The sequence below is a fragment of the Notothenia rossii genome (genome assembly GCF_949606895.1).
Source record: "Notothenia rossii genome assembly, chromosome: 4".
Classification (NCBI taxonomy): domain Eukaryota; kingdom Metazoa; phylum Chordata; class Actinopteri; order Perciformes; family Nototheniidae; genus Notothenia; species Notothenia rossii.
In genome coordinates this window covers 75,889,382-75,909,868 of record NC_136902.1, presented here as the reverse complement: position 1 = coordinate 75,909,868, position 20,487 = coordinate 75,889,382, and the positions used below count along the sequence as shown (strand labels likewise).

At 40.3% G+C, this 20,487-nt stretch overlaps 3 protein-coding genes across 11 annotated transcripts in view; 2 read left to right on the top strand and 1 right to left on the bottom strand.

Moving 5' to 3' along the window:
* Positions 1–20,487, top strand: part of LOC307035863 (muscleblind-like protein 1) — a 124,609-nt gene that overhangs the window by 733 nt on the left and 103,389 nt on the right. The window lies entirely within an intron of this gene.
* On the top strand, positions 2–4,849 carry LOC307035862 (uncharacterized protein). The gene is made up of 8 exons (XM_079675673.1): positions 2–1,258; positions 1,838–2,508; positions 2,628–2,673; positions 3,066–3,157; positions 3,264–3,374; positions 3,523–3,799; positions 4,163–4,337; positions 4,719–4,849. Exons 1-8 carry the CDS (start codon positions 1,238–1,240, stop codon positions 4,751–4,753), a joined length of 1,428 nt encoding a protein of 475 aa, XP_079531799.1. The 5' UTR covers positions 2–1,237; the 3' UTR covers positions 4,754–4,849.
* Positions 4,492–11,469, bottom strand: LOC307035865 (uncharacterized protein). 8 transcript variants are annotated; one of them, XM_079675688.1, is made up of 15 exons: positions 11,079–11,469; positions 10,493–10,568; positions 9,566–10,145; positions 8,738–9,362; positions 8,607–8,657; positions 8,464–8,517; positions 8,284–8,357; positions 8,101–8,172; positions 7,638–7,843; positions 7,358–7,454; positions 7,106–7,268; positions 6,781–6,874; positions 6,478–6,622; positions 5,449–5,575; positions 4,492–5,140 (listed from the first exon to the last, which is right to left on the bottom strand). In XM_079675688.1, the coding sequence occupies exons 4-12, from the start codon at positions 8,912–8,914 to the stop codon at positions 6,836–6,838; spliced, it is 933 nt and encodes a 310-aa protein (XP_079531814.1). In that variant the 5' UTR covers positions 8,915–9,362; positions 9,566–10,145; positions 10,493–10,568; positions 11,079–11,469; the 3' UTR covers positions 4,492–5,140; positions 5,449–5,575; positions 6,478–6,622; positions 6,781–6,835. The 8 variants fall into 8 exon arrangements, with proteins under 8 accessions (XP_079531814.1, XP_079531816.1, XP_079531811.1 ...); XM_079675690.1 differs by having other exon boundaries at positions 9,566–9,767; XM_079675685.1 differs by having other exon boundaries at positions 9,566–9,767; positions 9,950–11,469.

The following is a 20,487-nucleotide window of genomic DNA, read 5'->3' as shown; positions in this document are numbered from 1 at the left end:
CTAAAGGACTCTCTGAGTGTTTAGATAGTTCACTTTAGTCTAAGTTATCTCAGTGGGTCTCAAACGGTTTGGTCAAAAATTATTCAAAAGATTATTTCCGCGGCACACCTTCATATGATCATTATAGTTATAAAAAAAATAAGAGAATAAAGGAAAAACAGTTATGAAATACTATATGGCAGTAAAACAAGAATACAGTTTGAAAGGGGAGTGATTTGTAAAATATCCATAAAGAAAAAGAACATCTGCTTACAGTTGTGTTTCATCTGGGTGTTGAGAGATGTATCCATAGATCTCTTCATGTTGCTCTCAAAGTGCACCAGATTGATGCTTTTAACTTCAATATTTAAAAAAAATCTTCCCGGGGGAGCATCCCCCCGGACCCCCCTAGAGGAGGTGAGGTCCGCTCCCCACTCGTAAAAAAAATAGCACTTTACCCCTGCTTATGTGCTGTGAGCTGATTATCGAGCCTTCATTGTAACAGTCGCGGGTTTACTGTGTGTTTGCGTGTGGGGAGTTTTTTTGTGCGTGCTCTATAGTGCCCGTAATAGTGTTCACTGGAGTCCAGCACCTCAGCACCCCCACTCAAAATACATTCCCGCGCCTCTGCAAAGTGGCCAGACTAGTGAACTGTCTTCTTGCACACATCACAGTTCGCTAAATTTGAATTGCCAGTTGTGAAATTGCTCCACACAACGGTCCTCTTTATGGCGGCAAATCTCTGTCATAAATCGCGAGGGCATATGAGATCCACGCGAGCACAAGTCAAGCAGCCGCGGACATATATTATTTTCGCGAGCATAAATCGCGAGGGCATATGAGATCCACGCGAGCACAAGTCAAGCAGCCGCGGACATATATTATTTTCGCGAGCATAAATCGCGAGGGCATATGAGATCCACGCGAGCACAAGTCAAGCAGCCGCGGACATATATTATTTTCGCGAGCACTAAAACGGCACTCGCGCGAGAGCAATATTGAAGCCTGCAGGGCAGAAACATGCCTTGAGCATGAGCAGCATCTACATGAGCTCTCCTGCGCTCTCGCGAGCAATTCCTGCTCTTCTGCTCGTGAAACTCTGGCCTGCTCTCGCGCGCGGAGAAACGTTAGGAAGTGGGCGTACCGTGTCCCAGTAACGCCAAATCTAATTGGTTACACCCCTCCTCTTTTATGATTGGCCGTTGTCTGGATTTAAACCTAAACCAGAAAGTCCCTCCAACCTCCAACGTGATGAAATATGGCTGTGGAAACGTCTCACGTAAGTTACTTTACTTTACTAATGATTGTTTTTAATAAAAGGCATGCTTCTGTATTCTGTGGTTATTCCACAAGAGCCGTCCTTACTTATAAATGGATTGAGTTTTTTAGATAATACATTTTTATACATATTTTTCAAAAGTATTCAAACAATTCTATTATAAAGATAAGAACCAATTAACTTTTCGGTCTTGACATGATAATATAAAATGTAGCTTTCAAAAACAGAATTTGGAATTAACAATTTTGATTACTCTAGCAAAATATTTTATTCACAAATGTCGCTTTTTCAAAATGTCCCCAGTTTTTATTGCCTTTCTCAAATAAATAATACTATACAAAAAAAGTTTAAAATGATGCAAATGTAAAAAAGACCAAGAATTTTGCAAGTTTCTTGGCACTTTAATTTCTGAATGACCTCTTTTTTTTCTGTTCAAACGCCCTCAGTTTATTTTTTGGAACGTTTATGATGATGTTTATGTGCCTTATTCTGTATTTGACATAATTGTTTCAATAAAGATTTACCACATTTCTTAAAAATATAATTAAATACTATTTAATACTTTATTTTTCTTCACAGCATATTCTGAAACGGCAGATCCTGGAGAGACTCCTGTCGAAGTTTGAGCTTGCACTCATTCGAGCACCACTTGACCTGGATTTCCTGGAGTTTGCATGTCGCCAGGAGCTGTACCTCCTGCAAGCACTTTCGAGACATGTTGACATACCGCAAGGAATAATCCAAGCTCTTCAAGAGCTGTTTGGACTACTTAGGCAATATTTAGATTCAGAAGCCCCAAATACAGCAGTGGGATCAGTTATTGGTCTAAGAGGACGTCCTAAGTTTGAAATTGAGAGGCAGCAGTTGGTTGAGATGTTGGGGACAAACCTATCGGTGCCTTGCATTGCTAAGCTGCTAGGTGTTTCTTCAAGCACAGTCTTTAGAAGGATGAGAGAGTTTGGCTTATCTGTTTCAGAAATGTATAGCTCCATCAGTGATGAGGAGTTGGATAACGTGGTCATATCCATCAAGAATGACATGCCCACTGCTGGATACCGAATGGTCAAAGGACGGTTGTTATCCATTGGTCTACGTGTACAATGGACAAGAATGGCTGCCTCAATGCATCGAGTGGATTCCATAGGCATCCTCTCCAGACTGGCTAGTCTGGGCTGTGTTGTGAGGAGAACATATTCAGTGCGAGGGCCTCTGTCGCTTGTGCACGTGGATACCAACCACAAATTGATACGGTAGTGGTATTTATATTTCGCTAAGTGATTAAGAAATAATCTCTTTGTAATGTCCCAGTTTTGGAGAATCAGTGTTTCAATTCCAGAGTGCTATAACAGTGTGTTCTTTGGTTTTCCAGTTATAACATTGTCTTATTTGGTGGAGTGGACGGGTATTCGAGAAAGGTAAGACTGCATTTCACTTCAGTAGACACACATTAAACAAACATGTATTTTTTGTACGAGTTTCCGACTAGCTACTTAAAACCACAAAAGAGGTCCCAACGCTGTGTCCTGGCTTTGCTTAAGGAATTTGGTCCAAATGGAGAAAGTGTATGGACTAAAAAGGAAGCAGCAAAGTCAAAGTAGATATAAAGGAGATTTTGTGCATTGCCTATTTTTGCTGCACAAGTATTATGAGTCAGTATACTGTATGTCAGTATTGTTTGCTTATTTCTATTGCAACAGGAATTCTTTAATCTCTGCCTTTTTTTCCCTATAATACACAGTTTAACAGAATGTTGTCTAGTTATTGTGTGTAATTGCCCTATTCTTAAATATTCTCTGCTTTTCTGCAGGTAATGTACTTGGGTGCTTCGACCAACAACTGTGCGTCAACAGCCTATGGCTTCTTCTTAGAGGCAACACAAAGACATGGAGTGCCTTTAAGGTGAATTCACAGAAAAAAGCAGTCTTTGGAGAACTAGATCAATACTGTGACACTTTTGGATGAGTATTTTCTTTGACAGTCCTTTGGTCAACTGTGTACATTTCAGGGTCAGAGGAGACCAAGGAGTAGAAAACGTACAGATCGCGAGATTCATGTTTTCGGTTCGCGGCACCGACCGTGGAAGCTTCATCTCTGGTAAAAGTGTTCATAACCAGAGGTAAATTACAGCATCTTTAGTAACTCAATTAGTGAGGTGAACTTATCTGATGTGTAGACCAAGCACCTTGCACTTAACCCATGCTAGGCCAGCATGAAAATAGATCACTTGAACTGGTTTTCCCTAAACCATGTATTTTCATCCATAGGATTGAGCGTCTTTGGCGTGATGTAAGAGTCATTGTCATCAACAAGTACTCTGCGATACTACTTTCCCTCGAAGAGGATGGTCTGCTCGATATCTCATCAACAGACGACCTCTTCTGTGTGCACTACATCATTCTTCCCCGACTTCAGATGGACTTGGGGATTTTTACAGAAGGCTGGAACCATCATCCACTCAGCACTGAACGGAACCAATGTCCAGAGCAGTTATGGCAACTTGGACTGATGCAGACAAACATTGATCAGCCGGAGAGCCCAGAGGTATTGATCTCGTTTCAGTATTACAATACATGTCACATGTTAGACGCTTTTATCCAAAGCGACTTACATACTCAGTACTGTGGGCAATCCCACGATAGTAATTACTTACCATTTACTTTGTGTAATATACATTGTCAAAAGATTACTTTCTTTCCCTGCTCTTGGCATGACCATTTTCTGGGCATTTCATTCAGTTTGTGTTATTTTTACAGTTAAAATAACACAAACTGAATAAAATGCCCAGAAAATGGTCATGCCAAGAGTAGGGAAAGAAAGTAATTTATTACTTGATGTCATTGTTCCATATTGTTTATAAGACATTTATTTCACCAAAGTGTTCAAAACCTCTGTTATGGTTATTAGGAGCCAGATGTTGACTGGGAAATTGCTGCTGACCACGATGGAGAAGAAGAGGATGCAGGGATTGTCGTCCCCGAATTCGACTGCCCTTTGAGTCCAGAAGACACAACTGAACTTCAATCAGTATTTCAGCAAATTGACCCAAACACTCCGGTCAAGGAACTGTACTTACTCTGCCGTGAGTATGTAGCTGAAAGATGTGGCTCTTAAGAAATACAGCTCCCTTGAATGAAACAGATGAGGTAAAAGTAAAATTCCTTTGTTCAAAGTGTTACTTAAGTACCAAGAGTAAAATAAGTCATGATGCCGATTTCATGAAAGAGTAAAGTTACTTGGCACAACGGGTGACTGGGTTTTTATTCAATTAAATTGAAACAATCGACACAAAATACAGCTCAAAACTATAATGGTTCCCCAACTTCACCATTTGTTTCCAAAACATTTTGACTAGAACAGTATGTCACTTGAAAGTTTGACTGTATTCTCATCTTGAACAAATGAAAACAAATGAAAACCTTGTCAGATAAAGTGCAATAAAGACTGTCTAACCCTAATCCAGAAAACATCGATTCTATGACTCTTATGAGCGGCTAAACTCCCTGCTACTCATAACAGCCTGTGTTATGATGCTCAGGAACTCCGGATATGAGCCGAGGTGCCTTGTCGGAAAGGTAATGGAGTTGGAGCATGCATTCACTACGGGAAAGCATACCGTGTGTGTACCATAGCGCACGCTGCAATCATGGTCGAACTCAATTAAGATTTTAAACATCTCTCTCTCTGTTGAGGTGATGGGGACGTGTGCCTGCCCCGTAAGCCATTGAAGGAAGCAACCAACAGTGATCTTGGGTTTTTCCTTCATCTCCTCTTCATCTTTTGCCGCTTCACCTGTAGACTCTGTCTCTCTTGAGTCTCTTTCATCACTCTCTGTTATCTTCACAGGGGTCCCCCTCTCTTCAACCACGAAGCTCTTTTCTTCCTCTAAAAACAAGTTGAAAATGAATACAAAGAAATGCATATATTCACCTAAGCAATGTCAATAAATATGGCTATTGTTTTTAAATAGTTTTTTTATGTGGATATTTTGAAGAAGAAAAACCTCATTAGCCAGTCCTGCTTTACTTGTCATTGTTTCATCGCAACCATCATGAATGCAAAGTTGTGTTTAAACTGAGACATGTAAACATGAATAAAAAGGGTATGCAAAGCTGTCATTGAGTTGCCTGTCGTAATCGGGGGTAAAATTCAAGAACAAATACGTTTATAAAATGTCAGGGCAGTAGTATCACCTTCTTCTTCAATGTGTTGGATGAAGTCTTGTAAAAAGTTAACAATCTTCGATTCACTCTGGCGTCGCAGCGAGCCCAGCTCGCTGAAGACTGGAGATATGGCTCCCATCAGGAATTCAGCATCCGGCTTGGAGAGATGAAAAAACAAAATGATGTATGCTCAAAGTTGGATGAGCTTAACCCTTTAATTGCCAGACCAAGAAAAAAAACTATGGAAAAATTATTTGTTTGCATTTTTTTTTATCAAATGGGACACACATAGCACATTTAAAAAAAAAAAAAGGTATCAATATTGATATTGATATAAAAAGTAATGTTAAGTGTTTTTAATACAAAAAAAAAACGTGCTCATCTTACTGTAGATGCTGAATTGGCCTAACAGGAAACCACTGGCCTAACAGCAAATGTCTATATCCTGTGTTGGCCTAACTTGCTCATCTGTGTGCAACTTTGGGCTGTATGCCATGCATGAAAGCTGCTATATAAATTATTATCACTCTTTCACTCTGAGACTCATAAGGCAGTATAGATGTAGTAATAATGTAATATAAGATGTAGTAATATTACCATGAATCTATCTATTTACCATATTGTATTGGAAAACATCTCTGAAACTCTGAAAAAGTTATATTGCTAGTTTAGTTTGTTAAAAACTTTTTTTGTGCATCAAGTTATCTAATTATGTTCAGTCAGTGCTCTGACATTAAAATGTCAAAAATGATATGGTTACCTTACAACAGTTGACCAAAAAGAGTGATTTCTTCAGCAGTGATTTTTTTAGCATGCCAACTTTCTCAGTGGAAAGCTGAATGGCTTTCTGTTCTAACCACAGTGACATCTAGAGGTTGTTTTGTGCATAACATGTCAACCAAATAGTAGAGATGGCTGAATCAGGTAGTTAAACTTTTAAAAAAAAAATTCAACGGGATATCAAGACACAAAATTTGCTCTACCAAATGGTGGCGCTGGCTGTTAAAGGGTTAAGGTTTGAAATTCAGTGGTAAAATCAGCTAGAGACATAATACTGACCTTTTCATGAAGGCCAGCGACGAACAGATCCCTGAAATGCTGTGGTTGTTGTACTATCATCTCACACAAGCCATACAGCTTCATGCCTGAGCATATCTGCTGCAGCATTGGTAGAGTGCGGACCGATGAGTGCAAGATAATTGCCCTATAATTCAGTAACAGATAACAGCAATAATATAAAATCATACATAAAAAAGGGAAAGAGTGACTGCACACTCAATATGAAGTATGAGTGTAAAGGAATAATTGATTGGTTTCAAACATGGGTTGTTATGGGTTAAATCACTTAGCATATGTACATACTTTATTATGTCTTCCTTCCTCTCCCACGTTGCAAGACCACTGTACCCGCATGCTGTTATCCGATCCAGAAGGTCGTACATAGCTTCAGGTTCAGCTATCCTTTGCAATTAGAAAAACAGTATCACACAGTAAGTCATGGGAGCCTTAACTTATTTTAAGAATTAAAAAAAAATTACACTACAAAGAGGTGTGTGTGTCAACCATACTAAAACAAACGTCATGTTATATGAAGGAGTATAATAATAATAATAATAATAAATGGGATTTATATAGCGCTTTTCTAGACCCAAAGACGCTTAATATCTGAGGAGAAGACAAATATTACCTCTTCCATAAGCTGGCTGAGCTCTGGATCAGTAACATCTTCCTTGGAAATGGAATCTCTATGAATCTCCCCAGTGGATATGTATCCATAGCACCACTCTCTGAAAAAGTTAGGTGGAGGACCACCTTGTACTATACTGACTGCCATAATCTCTCCAGCTGTCCTGCATTAACAAAGTTTAATCAATGCATAGACATTATTAATAAATGAAATAAACATCGAAAAGACATTGCAGAACACAATTCTACATACTTGAAATGCTCTTTGTGGTAGTCAGTAATTGAGTACTTGGGGGTTTTCCCTGTACTCCCTCCCTGAAAAAACTTCCTTTCAACACCTGCCATCATTTCTATAATTGAAAGGAAAAGTGGATCAATACATTGATAATCTCAATTAGACCACTGTATATGTTAAAGTACAGCATGCGTCATGCAAAGCCCTTAACCTGTGCAAGCACAGAAATTGCATGCAACCAGAGAACCGCCACACACTGAGGAATATTTTCATTTATTATAAGGAAGTAAACATATACCTGTTAAGAATTCTTTCCTGAGAGCCCCATGGTCAATTCCAGACTCTCCAATGAAAGACACTCGGAGAGGGTTTTTGGGAGAAGACCTCTTCTGACGTCTCCACTGCCCTAAACCCCTTTCAAACATGTCCTCCCTAGTGACACTAACATTAAAGAGTGTTGTTGTGTCCACTCGTCCACTAAGTGTTTCGATGGCTTCAGCAAGACTTGAAGGAAACAATTAGAAGTTGATTAGACAACTGGATCCAAAACGTTTTCCCTTAAGAGACCCCTTTTGTATCATTGAGTAAACTGACGACCCCTGACTGATGTAAAGTGGCGTCTTTTAAATGATATTCAAGGCATAACAATAACAATGCAGGGCAACTGATGAACAGTACAATTAACACAAATAGTGAACACAATAACTGCAGGACGTTTTTGTTTAAAATAAGCAATTACAGGTACATTTGAAGCATATTACCTTTTCTCTCGCCCTGTCAGTTCTTCACTGGCATGTTCTTCCAAATCGATAATTTGTGTCGACTGCAATGTACTGATGAGGGAAAAAATATTTCAATGGGGCATGCCTTAATCATGGTTTACAATATCTAACACTGCAAGAAAAAATTATATAAAGAATGTGCATAATAGGAGAAAAAAAAACCTTTCTCTACAAGTGCTGGCATGTATTTCAACCAAATACTCAGGAAATAACTCTGAGCACAATGGACAGGCCACCTTTAAAAACACAGAAAAGCAGAGCAAATATTCAAGTGAATTACTGAGACGCAGAAACCTTCATCATCTGCAATAATGTAATTGATAAATAATGCCCTGATTTTACCTTAATATCGATTTTAGAACAGGAGGTCCTACACGGGAGCACACTTGGAGAAGCCTATAATAAAATGTAGAAAGACTGCCAATTAATGACACATACAATGAAAATTGTTTAGAAACAAACACCTACAATATTAGTGAGCTTACATTCCCAGGATTGCTTGTAGCTGGAGACTCATCTAAATCTGGGTCCAGATCCTGAAAATCGTAACCAGTTAAAAAAGCTGTCGATTCAGGATGATAATGATCGTGCATAGCTATTTGTGGAATAACATTACCGGTTCCAGATCCATGCGGTCAGAACAGCTGCTTGGTTCACACTCTTGTGCATGTAAAGCCAACAGCTGGACAGGCATGCTTAGATGACACGTGGCACATCTGGCTTTTGGCATATTTTCGAACTCCTTCGATGAGTAGGGCAAGGGGGAGGTGTCCAAAGTGTCCTGGATGGGCATTATATAGAGACAGCCTTTTCCACCTAAAGCTTTGGCAAGGTAGGCCCCCGTGTAACCCTCTGCCTCAGGTACCAAAACACTTAATTTCCGCTGACCTGATCCTCCTATGTGGGAATACAAACAAGTTGATGTTATTTAATGCACAGAATGTTCTAGGGGAGGCAGTTGATTTTAACAAGATGCACACTTGCAGTGTTAGGCTTTCTCATGGATTGCTAAAAACAAGAGGGTAGGTAAATATGCTAACCATCAAGGGCATTAATGAGCTATTATAAGAGCAGCTATTGTAGGAGAAGATAGAGGGTATAAATAGGATTTAACTGCAGAAATACTAGACCACAGTTGAATTTAATAAGGGAGATTGTATCTTACCAGCAGCTTTATGTAGCATCCAGGCCCCTTCCAATGGTACCATTTTGGAATATGATTCCATAAGTATATATGATATCTATGTGGGAAGAGCAAAACAAGTGTGCAGTTAGAACTATAACCCTCCACACATGTCACCACTGTTGAAGCTGATTTGTGACCAGTAGTACTTCAGTGGATTGGGAAACTACAGTAATACATAAAAAATTTCCCCAAATTGGGATCAATAAAGTGCTTCTTATATTATCTTGACTCCTCCCCTTATTATTTTTTCTATCTTACCTGGGAGTGGTCAGCATTTTCGGGGATATTGAGAGTCCTCCTGCCGAGTCCAGCCTGGAGAAGGACCATTTCATCCGATGACTTTGGTGTTCTTTCTGTGCTCTTATTGAGCAGAAAGAACTGGATTGGGGTTGACCTAACAGCCCTTCTTTTGGGAGATGGGGTATAACTTTTACCCGATTTGAATAGGCCGGGGAAAGCCCTGAGGAGTTGAAAACAATGTGTAAGAGAGGCATTTAAGAAGCTGTTATACAATATATTCATTCTAAACAATCTGAAGAGCGTTAATTTCTATGAAAAAATACGCTGAATTATAGCCAATTGCCGAGTTATTACAATGGCAATTCAGTTCAGAACTATCTTTATTTCCTAACGGATCCAAACCTGGCCATATTTTGGTCCACTGTATTTCCTGCTGTAGAAGGAAAGCCAGGGGTCCTTTGTTGCTTCTGCCCCTGGACTGCCTGACGCTGCCTTGTCCCAGCCTGCTGCCTGTTGCCAAGAGCAGACTGCTGCTGTCCCTGTATAGTAGACTGTCTGTTGCCCACCTCCACCTGCTCTCCCTGAACCTGTACTTCATCTGTGAACACAATTTAAAGATGTCTATGATTCCCTAGAATCTAAATAAACTGAGTACTAAATACGTAAAGTAGTTAGAATATATAAAGGCTTCATTAATTAAACATTACCCAGATAGTCACAAGCCCTGAAAATAAATAGAAGAAGAACAAGAAGAAGATGAACCTTTAATTATCCCCCATGGGGAAATTCAGTTTTTCACTCTGGTTTTAATATAGGTTGGTAAAACTGTCACTGAAACACCTCGGCGTGCTTCCTCCGGCCAAGACTGCAGCTGTAATTTTTTGTAAACGACTGACCATTAGATGAATCTGTGAAGACAAGTGATCTCCCCCTAGTTTTACTTACGATTTTGAGAAGTTGGTTCAGCCAAGGCACTTCTCAGCAACTCAACGACACGCCTGGCAGCATTTTGTAACTCTATCTGTTAAAATAGATAGCATTTTTCATTTAATCATTTATTTCAATAGGGACAATGCACATAAACACTTTAGACAAATAACACTTCAAGTGTAAATGGATCATGTCTTACTATACTGTCTATACTGTCTTGCTGTTTTTAAATTATTGTCTTGTTGTTGCGCACTGGCACTTTGACTTTGAGTCGATGTAATTTCGCTGTAATTGTTACAATGACAAATAAAGTATCTATCTATCTATCTATCTAAAACAGACACAAACAAGAAATAGTCAAATTGATTGTCACAATCACAGTGCAAAGACATGTCGTCTTGTTTATCCAGATCTGCTAACAGTTAACTTTAGCTAACTTTTATTATTGCGGGCAGACAGCTGTGTCACTTTCTTCTTATACCGTGGCTTGTAAATAATGCAATGTCAATATCTTAAATGCCCGTCAAGCAGATAAAATGATAGTTATGTTAAACCATTGTTTTCTATATGCATAGCTAAAAGTACCGGTTTTTGCACGTACCTCCTTGTCGTCAGCCATTCTTCTTCTGCGGGGCTTTCCCGCTCCGATATCCCTCTTCATTTGAAAACGGCCAATCATAAAAGAGGAGAGGTGTAACCAATTAGATTTGGTGTTACTGGGACACGGTAAGCCCACTTCCTAACATTTCTCCGCGCGCGAGAGCAGGCCAGAGTTTCACGAGCAGAAGAGCAGGAATTGCTCGCGAGAGCGCAGGAGACCAAGGAGAGCTCATGTAGATGCTGCACATGCTCAAGGCATGTTTCTCCCCTGCAGGCTTCAATATTGCTCTCGCGCGAGTGCCGTTTTAGTGCTCGCGAAAATAATATATGTCCACGGCTGCTTGACTTGTGCTCGCGTGGATCTCATATGCCCTCGCGATTTATGACAGAGATTTGCCGCCATACCTCTTTCTCTCAGCCATCATGCGCGTGTGTGTTGCACTCGCGAGTCGCTCGCTGCTGCTGTCCTGCCCTGCTGGCTGCTGTCAGTCAGCTTGATAATCGGCGTTCAGGCAGGGAGCGCGCTGCGCGTGCGCGAGCCTCCAGGAGAGGAAGACAGCAGTGGAGAGAGAAGAAAACTCGTGTTCGTCTGCACATAGTTTTTTGAAGAAATTGACGAGTAGAGGAGACGGGGGAAAAAAGTATAAAAGTATCGATCCTATTGCTCTAGTATCGATATTTTGAAACGTAACGTAATATCGGAAGTATCAATATTTTGGGATCGATCCGCCCACCCCTAGAAATTGCAGTACCCATAAGGAGCCGTACACATGCCGCAGTTTTTGCGTGGCTGTGTCTTAGTTGAAAGCCCAGTGGCGATCTGTTCATCTGTCATACTGATCATACAGTCAATAACTTTGTTGTTATTAGCATCTGGTTAGCTAGCTATGCTAACGAATATAAGAAGCTTTTTCTACAACCAGTGAGGTAAAGGCACATCTTTATATGATCATTATAGTTATAACAAAAATAAGAGAATAAAGTAAACAGGTATAAAATACTATATGACAGTAAAGAAAAGTTGTTATTAATAAACAAGAATACAGTTTAAAAGGGGAGTGATTTGTAAAATATCCATAAAGAAAAAGAAAATCTGCTTACAGTTGTGTTTCATATACACACATATTGATAGATGTCTTGTAATGCACTGTTGATGATGCGACCCAAGTTTTTCATCTCCGACCTTGTCAGGTATTGAACATTCAATAAATAAAGAACACAGAATTATTCAATATAAAACACAGAATTTGTGTGATTATACTAAATGATTTACAAATAAACACCACTGCATATTTACAACTGTTACACATTTAACGAAAAAATGTGGGATCAATAAAGTATATCTTATTTTAAGACGATCGACGGCTACTGCCATTTTTGCAAAATGTGCCTCTGAACCTTGATAAGTGCATGTTTCAAGGCTTATCAATTAGGGTCACATACTGTACATAAGACCAGCTGTTAAATAAAGCTTTTCTGACCTTAGCTGTCATGTGGGTATATATTAATGCTGCCCATTATGGACACAAGCAATTTTCACCCATTTATGAATTATATGTTTTAAATTTGAGTGTTTCCTATCCCCTAAACCTCCAGGGGTGTACACAGTTGAATACTGGCAACTTCTTATTATGGGAAATAAGAAAACGTCTTTTAAAACTACAATTCCCAGTAGAGACGTGCCATAGAACATGTTGCGAAACACACAATAGCCAGCATGTGTAGTTCTGGGGACAGGGAGGGGGGTGTTGGATGGACCCGTTCAAATCCAGTTTTGGATAGTCTGCCGTGGTTTCATCCCATTTCAAAGTGCTGTTTGACGCTCGGCGTAACCCTCAGCGCACACTCAAACATCCGATCACAGAGCTTGAGGAATAATCACGGGGTTTGTTAAGCGAAGCGGAGAATACTTACTTCCGGGTTTAAAATTCTCTAAAGCAACTACTATGAGCTGCTCCGACCCTCGGTCCTGACGGACTCCAACTTATGTTTATTAATCAAACAAATAAACAAATAAAAGGATAATTATGTGTTATTGTTGATTAAATAACAGTGTGTGGTTTAGAAAAGAATACACAATTAGAAGGAATAAACGATGAAACAATACAGATTTCAGTATTCTGAGCCCCTACTCTCCCCATAACTGACGGCAACAAAAGTCCGAAATTATTCAATTAAAATAAAGAAGTAAAAACAATAAGTGTGGCTTGATATTGAGTTAGACAAAGGTTGATAAACGCTGTGAGAATGGATCTGCGGAGAGTATTTTGCGCGATCCCAACTCGTCTATTACCAACGTTCAGGGAGCTCTATGCAAGTCAATGGGACTCCCTGATAGTTGAAACTCGACGCTAAAGGCCCCCCCTTGCGTTGGAAAGTGACGACAGGGACCCTGACATAACGTCAACATAGGCCGAGTTGGGAGTGAGAATGTGTTGGACGGGTGATAACCGGAAAAGCATGACATGGGACCTTTAATGCTTGGTTGTCCTAACATTTGTCTTCTTCCTGACTGCTGAAATATCCTCTATACTATATTTGGGAACAGCCTACTTTTCCTAAGACATCTTTCTTTCTAAAATACTACACTAAAAATCAAAGATGGAGAAGCTGTGACATTATTCTACTTAGACCTTTTTGTTCAGTGGCTACATGATGTGGAATTTTGGAATGTGTTTGAAACTTTCCTACTATCCCAGTTTTATTATTTCACTCCCTCTGACTGCAAGAGGGAGAATTTCTATAATGTACTGTATATGTTATTTCACTTGCCTACATAGAGGGAAACGTACTCAAATACTCCTTGCTTGAAAAGATGGGTATAGAAATGTGCTCGGGAACCACAGTGATGTGTGAAACAGATGTGCTGCAGACAGGCAGAATGAAACAGAGAGGATGAATGCATTCTGCAGCGGAGCTGGAAATGGTAAAAATTGTGTAGTAGGGCAGGAAGAGCTTTGAGTCAATTCTAAAGAGAGCTTCCCAGATTTCATTAAACCTGAGATTGAATTCTTATGGAGAGTAGAAAACTCTCCTCAATAGACAACACTCCTGGGATTTCACTCTATGGATTCCCTTTTTTCTTATATTCCTATTCTATCATTTTTGTAATTTCTTCTTTTTTCCTATTGCTGCTTTGGCGAGGCTCCAACACCTCAGCTTTTTCATTGGCCTGTTGACGCTACCATCACCTTTAAAACATTCCTGCCCTCTCTTCACCTCTGTACATAAAACACCTTCCCCATCGAAGGCTTTGATACCCTTTACAAAACTTCTCTTGAACATCCCAGCCCTTGTGTTGCTCGATCTTGTTTAGTATTCAACCACAACCTCCCATATTGCAGCCTTTACATCAAGCTCCGGTACAATTTCTTTATCTATTCTGTGTAAACATCACGTACACAAACAAGTGTGCACATGGTCAGCCACATTCTGTGTTTATACGAGTGGGGATAGAGGCATGCCGGTGGTTTTAAGCACTGTAAACACGTCTTAAACGGATGTCTGCTGCTGCACAGTGTGGATGATGTCATTCTGTATGCGGGCCTGAGCCAAATTCAACATTCTACGCATGCAAACGGTGAAGAGGGTCATAGCACACAGAAAAACATATGACCAAAAAAAGGCAATCCAGAATTGGCCGTGGCATTAGTAGTCTGGGGCAAACATCATTACGCTAAGAACTGTGACTAGCAGAGCAAAGAATTGAGTTAGCTCAGACAGTCAGCTTTCATCTAGACTCATTAGGTTACAGCTCATTCTTAGGCCTGACACACAACTTGTGCTTCTGGTTTTTTCTTCTTTACCTCTTTATTCCTTTCTAGGTTCCTCTTTCCTTCCTTATGTCTACATCATTTTCTCTCTCTCTTTATCTCCCTTTCTCTCTCTCAAACACACACTTACGAAAAGAGAAAAACAATATTGACTGTATAGCAGAATGATTCCTTTAAAGCTGATGCTGTAGCAGACTGCAGCCTGTTTTCAAGTCAGTGACTCACTGTGAGCAAAGGGTAACGGCTGGGAGATGGAGATGGAGTCAGAAGTGGAGTGGTTGGCAGGCTGACTAACGGGGGCTAGGAGGAAGGAGGACAAGTTCTCTGCTGGTTGGCTTTGTGTTGCTCTGCCTTAGAAGGCTGTGTTTGAACAAGGGTTGTTTGCCCTGCAAGGATAATGGACCTCTCAGACTGCCCAAATGTATCCATCCATCTATCCATGTTTTCCTTCTCTTTAGCTTTGCAGAAACATACAACATGTATGTAGGCACCCATAAATACATTTACATTGAAATGCTTGTCAGCTCTGTGTGTTAATGAATAATTCAGCAACAATGCTGGAAATCCCACTCGCACCAGGATGCTGTAGTGAATTCCAATCAGAAATAATCATGTTAACGTCGTTCCACGGTGTTTACACGTCTTAAACACATAAACATGCTTGGAATATTCCCAAATAGGTTTCTCATAATTAGTTTACTCATGCACACACACATGCACATTGTGATTGTCACCAATACCCAGTTTCTTACAATTAGGAAATAGGTGCTGGAGGACATGTGAAATAGAGAAGATTCTTCCAGTTCATTCGTTTTACAATTTCATATCCACATTTGGTTGTTACTTGATCATTAAAATGGATGGAGAAGAAGCGACCGACAGCACACATGTCTTAATAGTTACACATAAGCAAACCCTAAATAAAAAAAAATACAATATATTATTAAGAGGATTTAAATAAAACATATATTTCTACCCCAGGAAAACTCAAGACTAAATCAAACATTATGCAGCACTAATTAGCTTAGTTAGAATACTGTATGCCCTATCAATAAGACATCAATGTAGTGGTCACATTGTTGGTATCATCACTATAGGGTAGTTATCTGCTGGTTGTACGTTTACATTCTACTTTCTCTTCCAGTTTTTAACATCCCTCATATTCTTTACAAATCTCTTTCTGTTAACAGCTTATGCACAGCTTTTTTGATATTGCTCCCACTGTGTATCTGTGATAATGATAAAACACAGCATGAAGTTTCACTTTTTATTTAATCTTTGCTCTTAAATAAAAACTGCTCCGAGTAACATGCATGCATTTCCCAAGGCAGCATGGATACTGTAGTCCCCCAGATTGTCTGTCTCAGTGTGAGTCTGAGCTCTTTGCTCTCTGTCTGGGTACTAAGGGGATTGGATATGCTCTGCTAATGCTATTAGTTCTGTGGCTGGGGATTACTGTCTCTAAAGGAAAGGGGAAAAGGGTGTGAAAAGTGAAATACCATTGCATTCTGAAGTGACAGATTTGCATGTTTGTACATGTCATTGAGAGAAACAAACTTAGATTTAAAAAGGGATATTCATGCAGACACAAACAAAAACAACACCAACAAAAAATAGTCACTGGATCTAATACAAAGTGTTGTGTAAGGTGTTTTTTCATTCCATTTGGCTGCAGTTCCCCTGGGATTTGAGTTAATTAGTCGATTAAGACAGCCAGCACCTTTTAGAAACATCATTATTTGGAGCTAAAGGAGAGATGGATGCTGCGATTAGTGTTTCTTAAATAAGGACAAAGTTGAAATGTGAAGCAGAAGTAGAATTCTGATCCTCTATTATCTCAGCACATACTGTATGGCATGCTCCATTATAGTGCTTTTCCACCTCTGCAACGACTCAGTCCTCCTCTGGTCTGTGTAAGTGATATTACTGAACCCAGAGGAGATATTTGTTTTGGGTTGCAGGCAAACTGTACAGCGTGTACGATGCTTGAGATTAATACAGAAGGACAATAAAAACATCCTAACCTAAGATAAGGTACAATATCCCAAAAAGAATATCCGACCCTGAAAGGAAGACAGAAGGTCAGCATCTTGTCAGAAGTCTGAGCTAAAGGTTTCTTTACACAGTATATCCCGTATGTAACGCAGCGTCCACACGGCGGTGTGCGTTGAAGCTTGTCTGAAACTCGACCAACAACCGATCACATGAATCTCCCGCCCGGACACTAGGGCTGCAACTAACGATTATTTTGGTAGTCGACTAATCGGTCGATTATTTTTTCGATTAGTCGACTAATCTAACGATTATTTCTGTCACACCCTCCATCTCTGCTTCCTGTGGGCACGGCTCCTTTTCCGGGCTCCAGTGCATGTTTTACCTCAAGTCTGCACACCTGTGAATGTCACCCTGTTGTCCAGTCCCTCTGCCTTAACATAACATGATCCCATAGAAAATTAAAATAATGACTCATGAAACATTTGAATTTGAACTTTGAACTTGTTTAATCAAATGTATTTGAATAACATAAATACAAAAAAATCATAATGAAAACAAAATAAATAATACAAATTCAATCGCATTTTATTCTTGTCATTTCGCAGACCCTTGTTAATTATTATTTTAAGTTTGGAATTAATTACAGCGTCGATAAAGCTCTATTGTGCTCTACTACGCTGTAAGCTTGGCGCTGTTTAGCAGCTCGTTGGTGGACACGCAGCCTCAACATAACTGAAATAGCGTTTGCTTAGCAAGCATTAACCATGAGACGTTCTGTTTTCCAACATGTAAGCTAACGTAAACATGACTATGGCTAACTTGCTCAAACTTACCCATGATCCAAAGTAGCAGTCCTCACGGTTCCAGGGTGCTTGCGTTTTAAATGCTCGTGCATCACTGTAGTGCTGCCGTGGAATGCCAATTCCCCTTTACAAATTCTGCATTTCACTGACTTCTTTGGCTTGTCGTCTGTGAAATACTCCCACACTTTCGAAACTCTCGGTCTCGCTTTTTTGAGCTCTTCATCACCCTCATTCTCTCTCCTTTCCGCCATCGTTCGTATTCTTTCTTCTTTGTTGTTAGTACAGAATGCAGTCATGGCAGACAATGGAGAGTATACTGCCCCCAGCACTTCCTGTAGTGCATTGCAGTTACAAATGAACATTTGCGCAGTTTTGAATTAACGTTACCGGCTCTCTGATTGTTTTTATACGACGCGTCGACACTAAAATTCCGCGTCGACGAATTTTTATAATCGACGTCGTCGACTAATCGTTGCAGCCCTACCGGACACACAAGCACGCGGTTTGATTGGCTAGAGCTTGTACTGGCATATGATTTGATTGGCTGACGCTTCCGCCGAAGCTTCAAAAGTTGAACATTGCTCAACCTCTGAAGCGAGCAACCCGAGCAAAGCGAAGCAACGCTCCCACAATGCAGTTCGGCAAAGCGTGACGTCAACCCATTCAAAGTGAATGGGCAGAAGCGTTGAAGCTTCAACGCACGCCGCCGTGTGGACGGGCGGCCCGGACACACCAAGCCGATTTGGGCCGTCGGTGGGTGTCAGGCCGACGATGAGCGTCGACACGTCCTACTCAGATTGGTGTGTCCCGCACCGTTGTGTCTTTTCAGCCGTGCCGACGCCTTTTCGGCCGAAAACCCGCCGATTCAGCATGTTTCACACATCTTTCACACCAAGTACTTTGCCGTACTTAGTTCCCAGCACTTAGTTCCCAGCACTTAGTACCCCCATGGAACTAAGAGCCGATCACGTTCACACCGGAATAAGTTCCCTGAGGGAAGATCACGCAAATGAAGCCGCTGACGTCTCTTCTTCTTCTTCTTCTTCTTCTTCTTCTTCTTCTTCTTCTGCCTTGGGTTTACTGGCAGGCCGCAAAGAACTTCATGGCGTATACTGCCACCCGAAGTCCCCAGCCGGAAGTCCCCGGAGTTGGGGACTGGCTTCAGTAGAAGCCGCTGGAACTCCCAGCAGCTTCTACTGAAGCCTTCCGAGTAAATCGCCAGAACCCCGACACCTCCTCATCTCCACCGCTCCCATGTTTTTTTTTGTGTTGCCATAAGTTATTCTCTCTCCGTTGGTGCACAGGGCTAATGCTAATGCTAATAATGCTAATGCCAGCAAATACAATGGCGGCTTCACAAAACTTTCAGAGTTTTACGGGGCGTGGTTTGCAATTCGCCCAGCCAATCGAAATTGGTACTTTTTAATCTCCAGAATAGTACCACCTCTCTAGCAGGCACTACAAATGGGGGTAAAAGTTCTCGGGACTAAGTACTCTTTTTGGTGTGAATACAAAAATCCAGGCACTAACGGAACTAAACAGGAAAAGTACGGGGAAAAGTACTCCGGTGTGAAGAAATCACTCTGATTGGCTGTTCAGCTAGCGAATCAGTGCATGAGAAGTGAAACGGAAGTGAGGGACCCAAACAAACTATTGAGAAGGCAAATCTGAGATTTAATTTACCTCCAGCTCTCGACATAGTTTCGGGAAAGCCCCATGAGCTTCTCGTTGTAGAGTGAAAATGGAACGCACACGCTATTTGTTGTTTGTTTATATCACGCAGTCTGTTCTTCTTCTCTCGGTTATCACGCAGTCTGTCTTCTGGTTGTTGCCTCTTTTTAATGACGAATACACACTACCGCCACCTGCCGGTAAGCCACTCACGCATGCGCAGTTCGTACGTGCTTCTTCTGCCCTGTATATTGTACATTGTTCATCTATAACCAACTGCTGAAGAAAAGTGTGTGCCTTCAGGGAAAAAAAACATTCCGACTTTGAATTATGAAGTAAAAAAATGAGGTGTAAATCATTAAACACCATATCATCTGGAGAAAAACATTGCCTTATGAATATGTACAGTCTGCTTCCAAGACTCCCATTCACCACAGGCGATATTATTTCATTGCATTTGTTTGTCTAATCAAACAGAAAATCTGCAATCCATATTGCCTGGGGGCTGCTGTAGGTGATCTTTTTCTTTTCAAGTTTTTTCACCGTAACAAAAGTAACGGTTTTGGTATTCCCAGTGCAATTTTGGATTTTTACAAACTGTAGACATGGGTCTCTTGGAAACTATTTAACCTCATGATCAAATAAACTCAGAAAGTCAGTGTTGCAGTTATGCTGCATAATGAAATCTCAAAGTCTGGATGCATCTTTAATTGACTATTTATTTCCACAAAGTTACATTTAGTTTATCCCTCAATAGGGTTTTTATAATCTCCATTTAGTTTGAAAAACATAGATGCATATTTTTGACTAAAGCATCTTAATTCTGTGCTGTGTTTAAAATACCAACGCTGTGGTTTTTTCAAAAAACACTTCATATAATTTGTAAGGTTAAAATACTGCTTGCAGCACCTTTCAGGTGACTTGTAACGTTTGTTTATTTGACACTGTTCATAAAGTTATTTGAATGTATCACTTCCTGTCATGCTGTTAGAAAATGGTAGAAAACTCAAGGAAGCCACATGTTTAGGCACTGTTAGGATCCATTTGCATCTGCATGAAAAGACTGATCAATCAATGTCATAAGTGATTACATTTCATTGTTAACATGTTGTAGTTCCTATATCAATGCTTATTTGATGGAAAGATGTTTAAGAAACATGTAATGTTA

Bases quoted from the DNA above. Each gene is read 5' to 3' on its own strand.
- LOC307035862 (XM_079675673.1), top strand. From the start codon at position 1,238: ATGGCTGTGGAAACGTCTCAC. The intron at 1,259-1,837 runs GTAAGTTACTTT...TTTTCTTCACAG, and splicing joins TGGCTGTGGAAACGTCTCAC to CATATTCTGAAACGGCAGAT. The intron at 3,800-4,162 runs GTATTGATCTCG...TATGGTTATTAG, and splicing joins ATCAGCCGGAGAGCCCAGAG to GAGCCAGATGTTGACTGGGA.
- LOC307035865 (XM_079675691.1), bottom strand. From the start codon at position 8,914: ATGCCCATCCAGGACACTTTGGACACCTCCCCCTTGCCCTACTCATCG. The intron at 8,518-8,606 runs GTAAGCTCACTA...ATTTTATTATAG, and splicing joins CTACAAGCAATCCTGGGAAT to GCTTCTCCAAGTGTGCTCCC. The intron at 7,269-7,357 runs GTATGTAGAATT...TTGTTAATGCAG, and splicing joins TACCACAAAGAGCATTTCAA to GACAGCTGGAGAGATTATGG.